The 14,043-nt window shown below is 43.7% G+C and overlaps 1 protein-coding gene across 1 annotated transcript in view; it reads right to left on the bottom strand.

Moving 5' to 3' along the window:
• chrnb2 (cholinergic receptor, nicotinic, beta 2) overlaps window positions 1-14,043 on the bottom strand; it is a 57,469-nt gene that overhangs the window by 12,698 nt on the left and 30,728 nt on the right. Inside the window, exons 4-5 of the mRNA XM_087286944.1 lie at window positions 7,671-7,780; window positions 1,730-2,861 (exon numbers count right to left, since the gene is read on the bottom strand). Of these exons, the coding sequence (XP_087143070.1) occupies window positions 1,730-2,861; window positions 7,671-7,780 (1,242 nt within the window). The remainder of the gene's footprint in view (window positions 1-1,729; window positions 2,862-7,670; window positions 7,781-14,043) is intronic.

Genomic DNA, 14,043 nt, shown 5'->3' with positions numbered 1-14,043 from the left:
AATAGACGAATTAATATCAAAGAAAAACAGCATTTGTAATATGGGAATATTTTGGTTTTAAAGTCACAGACACTGAACAAAAACAGGTATATTTTAAGAGCTATTGCAGAATTGTTGCCACGCCTTACAGATTATTAAGCTGAAGCTTAAATTAAACTAAAATCAGCTTGAAACTTGAATTAAATCGTAAATTAATATCTGTCAAAACAAAATGAGATATTTTCCCCAAATCGCACAGCCCTATTTCTCATTGGCTGCGCTGGCCTAAAATGTCTGAAGTTGAGTGAACAAAAATGTGAAGCATTACAAAGCATTTTTCCCTGTTTCCCTGCCATGTTTTGATCATTGTCTTGTTAACCATTATTTTTGTTTTATCTCCTGTTCTATTTGTAATTCTGTCTAATAAATGTTTTGTTAATATTTGTCTCTGTTTTACTTTTTCTTTTTTAATTGAGCTAAGTTTGTTTAATCTGATAATGTACTATTTTTTAATTCCAATTTCCACAAGAGTTTTTTGTTCACTCAACTTTTCTCATTTTAGGTGCTACTGATGTTTTCAAAATTTGAGTACACGTTGGGGCCAATAGTGTAGTGGTTAGTGTGTTGATACATGGTGGTCAGGTGTTCATGGCGTAAAAAAAATAAAGTCAGTACAAAAAAAAAAAAAAGAAACATAATACTAATTTCGATTTGCTTTTTTGTTCACTAAACTTCAGGTATTCCAGATCTGCAGACAAGAAATGTTCAGTTGGCACAACTTAAAAAGGTTTTGTTTTCAGTAGAAATTATAAACAAAAAATTACAAATTATAAAAAAATATATAATCCTATGTTAACTAAATGTTTTTTGCATTACTGACAAGTCATTTTAAGTAAAATAATGTTTTAAAAAGTTGAGTGTACAAGAAAAAGCGAAAAAAGAAATAAAGATTGTTTTTGTTGTTGCTGTAATGACCTAAAATGTTTCACAGTGTAAAGTAATTAGAATTTTAAAAATTAAAATTCTAATTCAAATTAAAACACTTCTTAAAAGCTTCTGATTCATCATGGCAAAATAAATGTAGGCACAAAGACAAATTATTTGGAAGTAGAAATTCTTGTACCTCCATTGAAAGTCATTTAAACAGTTAATGGTTAAAGTTATACTGATTAATTCAAGCTTTCGTAAGAGACCACTGCTCTATATGATTTAACTTGGCATGTGATTTGATTGAATTTTATTTACACATAAACATTAAAGAGCAAACATCATTGGTAAAAGTGTTGCGTGTTTGGACTTGCTATGGAAGGACTGAAACATTTTAGCTTTTTTTTTTTTAAATATCTTCATTTAGGCTTAGAACATAAAAAAGTTTAATGTGTTAGAGCAATGTTGGTGCGTAAATATTGAGAATTAATTTTTTGGTTGAACTACAGTATACCTTTAAATATAATGCTATAATGCTTTACAGGGATCACAGCAGCAGATTATTTATTCATTTGACAACGGGCCTAATAATATTTCAGTTTCATATCAAAGTTATTTGGGCTGAACAAGAAGAAATGTTTTCCTCTCATATTTCTAGTCTGAGTCACCAAGTCTGTTGTCACTTTATCATTTAAAGGTACAACAATGAACAGGAAGCATTACTTGAACTATGACTGATATGAATGATAGCATGCTATTGTTGCCAAAATGAAAACATGTATCTGTGCATACAGAAAAGTGATTATGAAAGAGAATGACTCACGCTACGATCGTCATCCTCACTCTTCATGTGGTTTGCGATGAAGCGGACTCCATCTACAGCCTCCTCAAACCCTGGACAGGCCTGGGCCAGCAGAGCCTGGGTGAGGACAGTAGGGGGCTGCTGTTTCCCCCGAGGTAGAGCAGATCCCTGCAATGGATTTGCACCTCCTTCCCTGGTCTCTCTGCCCCCTTCTCTTATTCCGTTTAGTCCATCTGTTGACCCACCTCCACCACCCCCTCCACCCAACTCTGCCCCAAACTGTTTCACAGAGGCCCGGTTTACATAGCATGTGCAAGCCTCATTGTTCTCTTTGCTCCCTGATGAAGAGCCGCTCAGACCCAATCCTGCCATAAGCCCGGCAGCCAGACCCCCTCGCCCACCTTCCTGCTGTTCATTGGCCCGCCGACGTTGGCGCAGACGCTGTCGTTCACTGCTGTTACGCGGCTGCCGCATGAAGAGAAGAGCGGGCAACTTGTTGAGGAACACCAACTTCACCCACGGAGGCATAGTGTGTGTGGTGGGCGACCGGTGGTGCACGTTCAGCACACACACACTCGTCACAATGGAGAATGTGACCAGCACCATGGTGAACATCAGATACTTCCCAACCAGAGGGACATCGAGAGAAGTGGGGGGCACAATTTTAGAGATCAGCAGCAGGAACACAGTGAGGGCAAGGAGCACCGAGATGCATAGCGTCATCTTTTCGCCACAGTCTGACGGCAGGTAGAACACCAGGATGGCCAGCGAGGTGATGAGGACGCAAGGAATGATGAGGTTGATTGTGTAGAACAGGGGTTTTCGGCGTATGATGAAGTCGTAGGTGATGTCTACGTAAGTTGGGTCTGAAGGGTTCTCATTTCGACGGCCAGGAAGAGCAATGATATCCCACTCACCACTGGGTGTGAAATCATCCATGCTTGCCACGTCTGCACGCAGAACCAAGTCCACTTCTGTACGGTCATAGGTCCAGGAACGAAAGCTTAGCGTGCAGTTCTGCTGGTCGAATGGGAAGTGCTTCACCTCAATTTTACAGGCACTCTTATAGATCGCTGGTGGCAACCAGAAGACACTTCCATCATAGGAGACGACAGCATTGGAGTAGAATGACACCTCATACATGCCGTCAGCACTGATGGGAGAGAAGACAGAAGTTATAAGGTGCTTAATAATTGAAAATAAGGTTTATCAACAGCATTTCTGGCATAATTTAAGTGGTATTCTCAGCCTCAGGCGTCATGCTGAACACCACACATGGACCTTTGGTTATATGTCTGATGCACATGCCACACTATTCTGGAAACACTTTACAGACCCTCATTCATCCTCTGATTGGTTTAAATGTAAAGGACTTGTGAGAGTTGAGTGTGCACCGTGCAGAAATCTTAATTAGCTTTCCTGAAAACAAACCTGAGCAGATATAAATGCTGTGATTGTTTATGTTGAGGACAGTGCTTATTTAAGAATATGTAACCAGCAACATAGGCTCATTCTGAAAATGTAGCCCTATATACTGTACATTTCTGGAGGCTGTGAATTATGTAGCCAGAAATACGTATGGCTGGATTTTATTTTTTAAATGAATGCTACGGGGTGGTATGACGCCGTTTCTTTTTACGTCTACCATCTGACCCCTTACCTCTGTATGGACAGCTTTCCGCTTGTTACCAGATTGTCCAGTTAGCTCACTATGTACATACTCCGCTAGACAAAAAGGGGTTGTAACAGAGGACTTAAGATGCATGGAGGAATTGGCCATGACAAAGGGGTTTGAGTCCAGTAAAGAATAGTTCCAGTAAGCAAATAAAGTGCAAACAAAAGCCAAAAAGTAAAATAAGTAAATAACAGGTGAGAATGTGGTAAAAATCAGATTAGATTTTTTGAAAATTGCTTTTAAATTTGTTGGTTTATGTTTAGAGAAGTGAATGGGCGGGTCAATCTGTGCTTTTTAAAATACTATTGGTTGGGTTTAGAAAAGGGGGACGGTGGGTCAGTCGATCAGTCAGTCAGTCATTTTATCTGTCAATTAGTCAGTAGACAGTGGCCTCTGGTGGATTTATGAGAGAACAGCAGGTGCGAATGGCACTCTCTAGAGAAATTTCTCAAAGATCTCAAAAAGCATACACAGCGGCCTCTAGTGGATTCAAGAAAACAAATACTGCAAAAAAAAAAAAAAAACCTACCTCCTGAAATGTATTAGGTGATCACCAAAAATGTATAGAGGTGCATTTTCAGAATGAGCCTGGGTTGGTAACCAGTATTGGGGAAAGTAACTTTGAAAGTAACACATTAGAATATTGAGTTATTCTCCAAAAAAGTAAATAGTTGCGTTACTTACTTTTTATAATAAGTAATGCATTATGTTACTTTTGCATTACTTTTTCTGACCTGGCTGAGGCTTGATCTCTTTCATAACTCTCAGGATATTTTCCTTTTTTTTCTAAATAAAGGAGCTCTGCAATAAACAATGCACCAAATGAGCTTCATTTACTAAAATAATAATAATAAAAAATAAAATAATAATAATAATAATAATAATAATAATAATGTAGGATAATATGTTCTGAGCACTCCCTGACCCTCAAGCTATGTGCCATACAGATTTATCAAAGTTTTAAGCAATGTGCTACTTTTGTACCTTTTGTCTTATTAGTGAAGTAAAATCACTGTCTTTTGAGACATTTCTGTCCTTTTGCATTTCTTTAATCCATTCAAAATAATGAGAAAATGAGAATACAGTAAGCCAAAGCCATTTTGGTTTCTGTTTGTTCTTGCATTCTCTCATTGATTGTAGGATTTAACATGACTACGATCATTTTAAATTAGCGATTTATTTTTTTATGATCTAATTAAAAAGTAACTTGTATTACATTTTTTAAAAAGTAACTCAAATTTTATTACTTAATAATGATATTTAGTATACTTAGTAATAATAATACTTAGTAATAACACTTGTTATTTAGTAATGCGTTACTTTACTCATTACTTAGAAAAGTAATATTATTATGTAACTCGCATTACTTGTAATGCATTACCCCCAACACTGCATAGAACTTTCTGAGAAGGTCATAAATTAGTGATTTACTCCTTGCACACCCATCTGTTATTGTGAGAATAACTTTGTAAGAATGAGCATTTATTAATTTGACCTAAACGCTGGATTATTGAATGTGGTTGCATTATGGGGTGTTATTCTGAGGACACTTCCACACCTACAAACATGATGCGGCACAAAATGAAATGTGATTGGTTGGTAAACTGTCAGTCATATAACATAATGGGCAGTCCTTGACCATTCAAAGCAGCCAAAGATCCCAAATCTTCAGACCTCTTCAGTCTTAGGTCTGCCTACGCGAGACTATATAAGTGGTCACAAACCGGAAAGCTTTTTTCCACCCTTTAAAAAGTACCCATGAAACCTTTATACCTTATCTAGCTTTTTCAGCTGTGTTTGATAAGTCTTGAACTGGAAAGAAACTCTGCAGGACAGTGACTCTCCAGGACTGGGATTAGTCATTACCAGTTTTTTAAAGTCATAATACTTTTGAGGTGGATTTGGTTAAGCATTACTAATGCTGTATCATTTTGGTGTGCCTGTACACATAGTAAGGCTTTGCAAAGTGTGTTTAGCCCTGTGCTACTGTGGTTGTAAACATCACATTTAACTGTGAGTAAAGGAATATTACTCACTCTAATTGCATTGTAAATGAGAAAAGCATTGCAAATGGGAAGAAAAATAACTCCATATTCCCTTTGACTTGGTTTCATGTAGTGATGTTGTAGGCTTACACCATCTACTTTGGACACAAGTGAAGACAATATAATCCAGAAAGACTTAATCTGTCTACACTTAATTTACAGTATGCAACACATGCAACAAATCTCAGACAATATACAGATTGCATTTGATTTATGATATACTAACATAAAGGACAAGTTAGTTGCTATAGGCAATTTTTCTAGTATAGGCAGCTGATGTGATGTAAGCAAGTGGTTCTCATTCCCAGTTCTCGTGTCCCACAAATCTACATGTTTTGTCTCTCTTCTTTTTCAAACCTAATTCACGCTCCATGCATGAACTGTGTTCTAATTGACAGGTCCCTACATAGTGAGCATTGCTCTATACTCAATGCTCCTTCATTGCTCTCTACCTGAACACAAGAAACCTTTATTTATCTTCTAATATATATATATATATATATATATATATATATATATATATATATATATATATATATATATATATATATATATATATATATATATATATATATATATAGTAGTATACCTCTGTAAATAATTACAATATAAATCCACATATCACACACTAAAATGACATTTGAATAAAACATATGCTTCCTAAAGCTGAAATCATGGCAGAACATCCTGTGGACTAATTGTCTACAGTGAAAAGAAAAAAATACAAAATGTGAAGTGGAGTGGGGTGCGAGAACCAGAATTGAGAAACACTTCTTTAAAGGTGCAGTAAGTGATTTTCTTCAGTAACATTTGTTGTTGTGCCGTTTAAAAGTCTCTTCATATTCCAATCGTAATGATTAAAGTAAATGATCTAAATGTGTTTATGTTTATTTTTATATTCTGAGTAAGCCATATAACTAAAAAATGTTCACCCAATCAAATAGTGTCAGGCTGACATTTCGCATAATTCTGATAAGTAGCTCAAACTGCAGCAAATGCAGATTCGAACTATAGCGCAGCCGCTCATGCAGATCGTGTACAATACTTTTTAAAATCAATACTTTTTAAAATCCTGAATCAATATTGGAGTGACTTTTGCATGCTGGACGAAGGATGACGAAGGATGACACCATGGCTGAAGTATTTCTGAAGTATTTCTGTTAGATAATGTTTTGTTTTAAAACTATGTTAGCTTAACGCCAAGCTGATGTAGATTTTGTTGTTAAAAATGGGTTATATGCACAGAAGTGTTATTCAGCCACTAAAATCTCCCGTTAAAAGACTGATGTGACTATTTTCTGTTTCCTAAGGAACCTTTTTCTATTCCGCCTAGCCTGCTTTACTGAGGTGAAGTTGGTTTTATATTCACAATGGTTAATTTTTGAACATGACAACCTGTGACGTGCTCGCTATATTATTTACCACTACTCTGAATATTTAGTCTGAAATAGCATATAAGTATGGCTTAGTAGTAAGTATAATTCCTGAGGTGCGCGTACTCGTGTTTCAGGAGGCGTGGCTTTGGATGGCAGGGTAGGGACAGTGTTTCAGAGATTTATGCTAGCCAGTTAGCATTGTGGCAGATCACCTACTGCACCTTTAAGCAGCATGGTTGTGTCTGAAGTAGACATGGTGTTAAGCTTGCACTTTTAACTGATGCCACATTTGCTGTGAATTAAACCAGTGACCTTAAAAATTTGGGTAATTTAACTTTAACCAGATTTTATGTAATTCAATTGTGTTAGCATGTATAACATGGTGTGTCTTTACTGCCTGATCATGTCTACTTCAAATGTAAGTGCCTTATGTAACTTTTACAGTAGGTTAAGGCATTTGGTAAAGGCATATTACTTTTTTTTAGATAATTCCTATAACATTACTGCTGTACAGAATTTTTTTTTTTGAGACAATTTTCAAACCTTTGAGGCCTGTTTCTTAGGTGTTTATCTGCACACAGTTTATCAATGATACATAAAGACAAACACAGGAGGAAGTATTGTTTTAATTAGCATAAATATAAATCATCTTCCACTACGCGGCATGAGAGCAAGAGAGCAGGAACATGCTTTATTTACAGTGAGGTCATGTAATGTGACACGGGAACACCGCTAATGAGACGGAGACTGATAAGCACAGATGTTATCTACGCTTCGATGAAAGAGGAAAGGAAGAAAGGATCAGATGTAATAAAGCAGCGATAAGCTGTAGAGAAAGCTAAGCAAGATGATCTTTCGAGGCTTACTTGTTATAAAGAACAACATCAGGCAGCCAAATATGCTTGGAGGGAAGACGGACCTTCTTCATGCCATCGAACTCTTCTGGGCTCCATGTTAGTCTGTAGTCCTGCCATTCCTGAAGATGGAAATAAACAACCACGGTAGACTTAATTAGCATTTTCATTCATCTTAATGTCAACAAATGATGACTTCTGAAGGGTTGTGTGTGGAGAAAGATGTGTTTTACTACCAGGTAATGAAGTTATAACACCTCGCAGCACATGCTAATGACAAAACACCTTTTGTCAATCCTTGACACTACCCAGCAAACAATTTTGTGTTTAATAGACATCTAATAGACATCTAAAAGTAAACAGCTTTGCTAAAACAAGACTAAACTCAACTAGTCGTCAAATAGACAGATTAAACAGACTTTATATGTGCAGTCATTCATTTCTGTTAATTCGATCTAGTTTTAGCCTATTCTTAGATGTCTATTAGATTTTCACTGACAGCCCATATTCAGTATTGTTTTAGCCAAGATGACTACATTTAGACAACTATTAGACATTTTTAAAAACAAAAAAATCGTTGCTGGGTTACGATGAAAGTGAAATATACTCCAAATCCACAGCCTTCTTTCACACATTTCATGTTATGAAACGTTCGAGGTTACTAAAGTAACCCTTCGTTCCCCGAGGAGGGGAACGGAAGCACTATAAGTGGATTTGATTGTAAAATCCATGCATTGGGAGGTTCGGTTCAGAAGCTACTCGTCTGAAAGAGTATTGAACGGGCCAATTAAGAATGAATTGGCAGCGCAAGCCTGCGCAGGTGAGCGGCATAAGCAATCAACTGAGTATATAAGCTCACCTGGCGCCAGCAGACGCTATCCTTTTTAAGCTGAAGAGACTTTCAACAGCTAAGGGACAGTCATTATGGCGACGGAGTATAGTGCTTCCGTTCCCCTCCTCGGGGAACGAAGGGTTACTTTAGTAACCTCGAACGTTCCCCTTCGGGGGGAACTTCAGCACTATAAGTGGATTTGATTGTAAAATCCACGCATTGGGAGCCCATTGAAAGCGCCATAATGACTGCACCTTACCAACACCCCCGATGAGGAGATAGTCAAGCAAGCGTGACGCACCCACATCATGGGGGGCGCGGTCCTCCAACGTGTCCCTGGCCCTAATTTATCCTACTTCAACAGAAGTTTTACGGATTTATATATATTTTTTGGGAAGTCGTGAGCATCTAGATAATTCTAGGAAATACGACAGTACGTTGGGAAGCGTGCAATCCCGATAGGGAGGACGCTGCGGAGGCCATCCGTTACCCAAGGGGGGATAGATGGCAGAATTTACATATGGACTAGCCCTAAAAAGGGGGAGTACGCATAGCAAAAGAGTGGTTAGCGGGGAGGGAAGACACGGGTCCGCCCAGGGGGGTGGGGGGGGGGGACTTAACCGTGGCTGAATAAGCATATGGGATCGCCTAGTGGGGACCACGCATAGCAGGCACCTTTACCCAAAACGCGGGCTGACCAGCGGGCAGACCTACAACGTAGTGGGCCAGCAAGTGACTCCTCCGCTGAGTCAGTGCTGGGGGCCACGGAGGAATCTGCAGGGCTCACCTGACGGGGAACTTTACTGACAGATAAAAAGGCGCACGTATCTCCGTGTTAGGGAAAATGGCGCAGCAAGCGTGTTTCAACACCCTACCGAATTGTTTCCTCAATCACCAAGGGTTACCTAATACCCTTGAGGAAACCGGCTCCACTCGCAGATTGTAAAACCTTGCAAATGTGTTGGGTGTCACCCAGCCCGCAGCTCTACAGATGTCTGTTAGAGGGGCGCCGCGTGCGCGCGCTCGAGAGGATGCGAAGCTCCGAGTGGAGTGCGCACGCGCTCTCGGGGGATGCGGCTCATCTCGGCTCTGATAGTGAAAGAAAGGCATCCACAATCTAGTGGGAACTTATTTCGGTACGGCACTTCCCTGCTGCCGACCGCTATAACAGACGAAGAGCTGCTCAGATGATCTAAACTCTGAGTGCGGTCCGGATAATACGCAAAACGCGAACTGGACAATAAAGAAGGGCTGGGTCTGCCTCCTCCGAGGGCAGCGCTTGCAGGCTCACTACCTCGTATTAAAACGGAGTGGTAGGAACCTTGGGCACATATCGCGGGCGGGGTCTCAGGACGTGAGAGAAGCCAGCCCAATTACAGGCACGAGTCACTGACCGAAAAATGCCTCCGGGTCCCCGACCCTCTAATCGATATCAACGCGACCAGCAGAGCTGTCTTCAGGGACAGAAATATACTGAGTCGAGGATCGAAGGGATCTGACGCGGCTTGTGTAGCGAGGGCGAGATCCTAAGAGGGCATGAGAGGGGGCGGGGTGGCTGAGGAACCGGATGATGAGGTTATGCGTTCCCACGGTGCTGCCAGCCACCGCGTTATGAGAGCGGAGATGGCAGCCACGTAACCTTGAGTGTGGAGGGCGACAGCCTGCTCTCCAACTTCTCTCGGCGTAAAGAAAGCACAACGCTGATCTGGCAAATTACGGGGGTCTTCTCAGCGAGAGACACACCATTCAGTGAATAGACTTCACGTCAGGGCATAGGCGCGCTCGGGGAGGGGGCTCTAGCCCGAGTGACGGTATTAGCCACCGCAATCGGAGGTTACCTAAGTCTTCCTCGCGTCTAAAAATCTCTTCAAAGATCGGCGAGGGTGCCAGGTGGTGCCCTGTCCCTGAGAGAGTAGGTGCTCTCTCGAAGGGACTGCCAGGGGAGGGCTAACGCGAGGGAGAGCTCTGACATCCAGGTCCGGTTGAGCCAGAGGGGCGCAACCAGCAACCTGTTCCTCGTCCTCCCTGACCTTGCACAGTAACTGCGCGAGTTACTGAGGCACCCTCCGCGGGCTTGGTGAGGACCCGCGGAGACAGAGAGAGCCCGAAGGGGAGGGCTTTGTATTGCCAAGCTCGACCTTCAAACGCAAACCGCAGAAACTGTCGGTGGCGAGGAAGAGTGGAGACATGGAAATACGCGTCCATCAGGTCTAATGCTGCAGACCAACCCAGAGGACGGAGGATGCGCTTCTGCGTGAGCATTCTGAACGGCAGCTTGTGCAGGCAGCGGTTCAAAACGCGCAGATCTAGGATTGGCCGTGACCCACCGCTCTTTTTGGGCACGATGAAGCGTGGGCTGTAAAACCCGCTCTCCATCTCGGCTGGAGGGAGCGGCTCGATTTCATCCTTCGCCAGGAGGACAGCAATCTCCTCTCGCAAGACAGGGGCGGACAGGGGGCTGACCCTGGTGAATACACACCCGTGACTTGGGGGGCCGTTTCGCGAACTGAATCGCATAGCCGAGTCTGATTGTGCGTATGAGCCACCGCGAAGAGCTGGCCCGCGCTAACCAGGCAGGCAGAGCTCTCGCTAATGGACTCATCGCTACAATCGCTGACGTACCAGCAGTGGGGCAGCGCGGAGTGGGTGTGCTGATCCGGGAAGCTCGCGGGTCCCACGGAAAAGCTGGAGGTGAGATATTTGCTCTCACTCCAAACCCGAGCTCCGGAGGGGAGGCTCGAGGGGTGGGAGAAAGGAGACCGTCCTCCCAGCGCTCGTGAGCCACTGGCGAAACGCACCGAATCTGCAAGCTAGAAAGCATAGCGTCCCAGACTGGCAGATTTCGGGCTGTCACATCTGGGGAAGTGAAAAGTGCCCTTTCATAATGTTTTCATGGCAGTAAAAAGTGCCGTTGGAAATGGGGCCCCGCCCTCCAGCGGGGAAAGAGCAAGTTCCCTCTTCTCCAGATGGCCTGTCCCAGGGGCGCTTCGCGGTCCGTTGCCGGACTTAGCGGCGTTCTGGGCAGGGGGGCTGCCTGCTTCTGAGGTGCCCGACGCGCTCGCTTCGCCTTAGGCGTGTGCGGGGGCGGAGCAGCTCTCGTAGGCGGGCGCCTTCGGCGAGGAGCAGGTATGAATGGCACGGCGGGCGGAGCGGGCTACGGACCGCCGATAAGACATCACCCACCAACTGCTCTCTCACCGCCTTGAATTCCTGGGTGAATTCACAGACAGTGTCGCCGAACCTGGCTGGGGATATGGGGAAGTCAAGAAAGCGGACTTTGTCGACTTTGCGCATATCAGCCAGGGGTGGCGCTCCTGGACCACTAATGTGGACATCGTCCTCCCCAACGCACACGCAGCGGACTCAGTAGTCCGAAGAGCTAAGTCGGCGGCGGTGCGAAGCTCGTAAGCCTGGGTTGGACCCACCCTCGTGCAGCTCGGCCAGCGCCTGCGCTTGGTAGCGCTGGTAGGTGGCTATCGCATGCAAGGCGGAAGCAGCCTGGCCCGCAGCTATGTAAGCTCTAGCTCCGAGGGAGGTAGATAACTTACAGGCTTTGGATGGGAGACGAGGCGGACCCCGCCAAGAAGAGGCGCCGCGCGGATTTACCGCCATCGCGCACTCAACCTGAGGAATCGCCACATACCCCCTGGCTGTTTCACCGTCAAGAGTGGTTAGGGTGGAGGAACACGCAGCACGAGCAGAAAAAAGTGCTTTACAAGACCGCGTGAGCCTACTGTGCACCTCCGGGAAGAAGGGAACGCCCCTCTAGTCGGTCCGGCCGCGGAGCTGGGGGATAAACCATCTCCAACCCACGGCCGAAGCAGCCCGGGAAAGCACGGCTAACATGTCCGTTTCAGGATCCGTAGTGACAGCGCTCACCAGCCCGAAGGGGGCGAGCGGGTCTGGATCATCATCGGACAATGAAAGCCCACCCTCCGATGCCGCGGTGGACATCTGGTCTCCGGTGTCATCGGGCGTAAGGGCTACCATCTGTTAGACGGATCGCTTCCCCCGCCCGAAGCTTGGATGGAGCGCTTAGAGGAGCGGGAGGTCCGCGGGCCCGTGGGCGACGGATTATCTCTCGCTGAAACCCTCAGATCTGCCCGAGTGCCCGCTGCAGAACAGGGGACAACTGGGGTGGTTCGCCCTTTTGCAAAGGCTAACCGCGATCTTGCGCAACAGTCATGGCATCGCAATGACGACATGAACTGCCCGCGAGCAGCGTATTAACATGCTGGACCCCCAGACATGCAACGCAGTGCCCGCGCCCATCATCCGAGGACAGGAAACCACCGCATCCAGAAACGCACAGTCGGAGCGCCGTCCTGATAAGGACGTGCTGCACGACTGTGTTGCTCTTTCTGTGAAGTTTGCAACTTTATACGCACCGCTCTGGAGGACCGGACCCAAAGAACGCCAGGCAAGGGAGAAACCCAGCTCGACCGTCTGCCACTGCGTGTACACACTCTGGACCGGGAGAATGCTCTCGTTCGCTCAGAATCGCTGGTCACAGCAGGAGGAACCCTCATCGACTCGATCAGAAAGTCTCTGAAGCGAAAAGGATAGCGTCTGCTGGCGCCAGGTGAGCTTATATACTCAGTTGATTGCTTATGCCGCTCACCTGCGCAGGCTTGCGCTGCCAATTCATTCTTAATTGGCCCGTTCAATACTCTTTCAGACGAGTAGCTTCTGAACCGAACCTCCCAATGCGTGGATTTTACAATCAAATCCACTTATAGTGCTGAAGTTCCCCCCGAAGGGGAACTATAATTTCTCATTGACTTGTGCAGATGGTGTAACCAAGCATGCTGTTAAGATCATGTTCATCAGTCACACACGGCACTGCTTTCAGTCAATTAGCAGCATATTTAGCGTATGTATTAATGAACTGTCACATTTCATTACTAATAGGAATGTCTGAATAAACTAGATTAGAAAGTGAGAACTAATCACTTGAGGCGATAAATGCTGACAGATTAAACAGACTGCGACTGAGAACGGTCATAAAGCACAGCCTAATTAATGGTAGTTGTCTTGATACACACAAAAAGAGTGATAAATGTCAAGTGGTGGTGAGTTAACACTCTTCCGGTCAGTTTAAAGATAGTGACCATTAATGTGATTATATTATGTTCTTTACTCTGACGCACAGATCTTATACACATACACTGGCTAGGAAAGGCACATACAGTCGTGAAGTTGTATGGGTAACCTGTACTGACAGCAGCAATACCTCCTGCCAAATGACATCTATGGTCATAGTGACCATGAGCAGATGATTCAGAGAGGGAGTGACAGAAAGATGGAGAACGAGCGAGAAAAAGAGAGAGATGTGTAACAGAGAACTGTATCTGTACAAACCAATTCGGATGAGATGTTTGAATACACAAAGGAAAAACATTTGACCTAGGTTTTATTTTAAACTATAAATTTTATTATAAAAAAAAGTAATTTAAAAAGTAATATAAAATTAATTAGAGAGAAATGGAAATGACACATTGAAATAAAGTGTTTATGCCTACAACAATAAAACGTCTACACCAATAAAACGTC

This window comes from Danio rerio, chromosome 16, assembly GCF_052040795.2.
Source record: "Danio rerio strain M-AB ecotype USA chromosome 16, GRCz13ab, whole genome shotgun sequence".
Classification (NCBI taxonomy): Eukaryota; Metazoa; Chordata; class Actinopteri; order Cypriniformes; family Danionidae; genus Danio; species Danio rerio.
The sequence above is the reverse complement of the archived record's forward strand: the minus strand, read 5'-3'. Positions and strand labels throughout refer to the sequence as shown.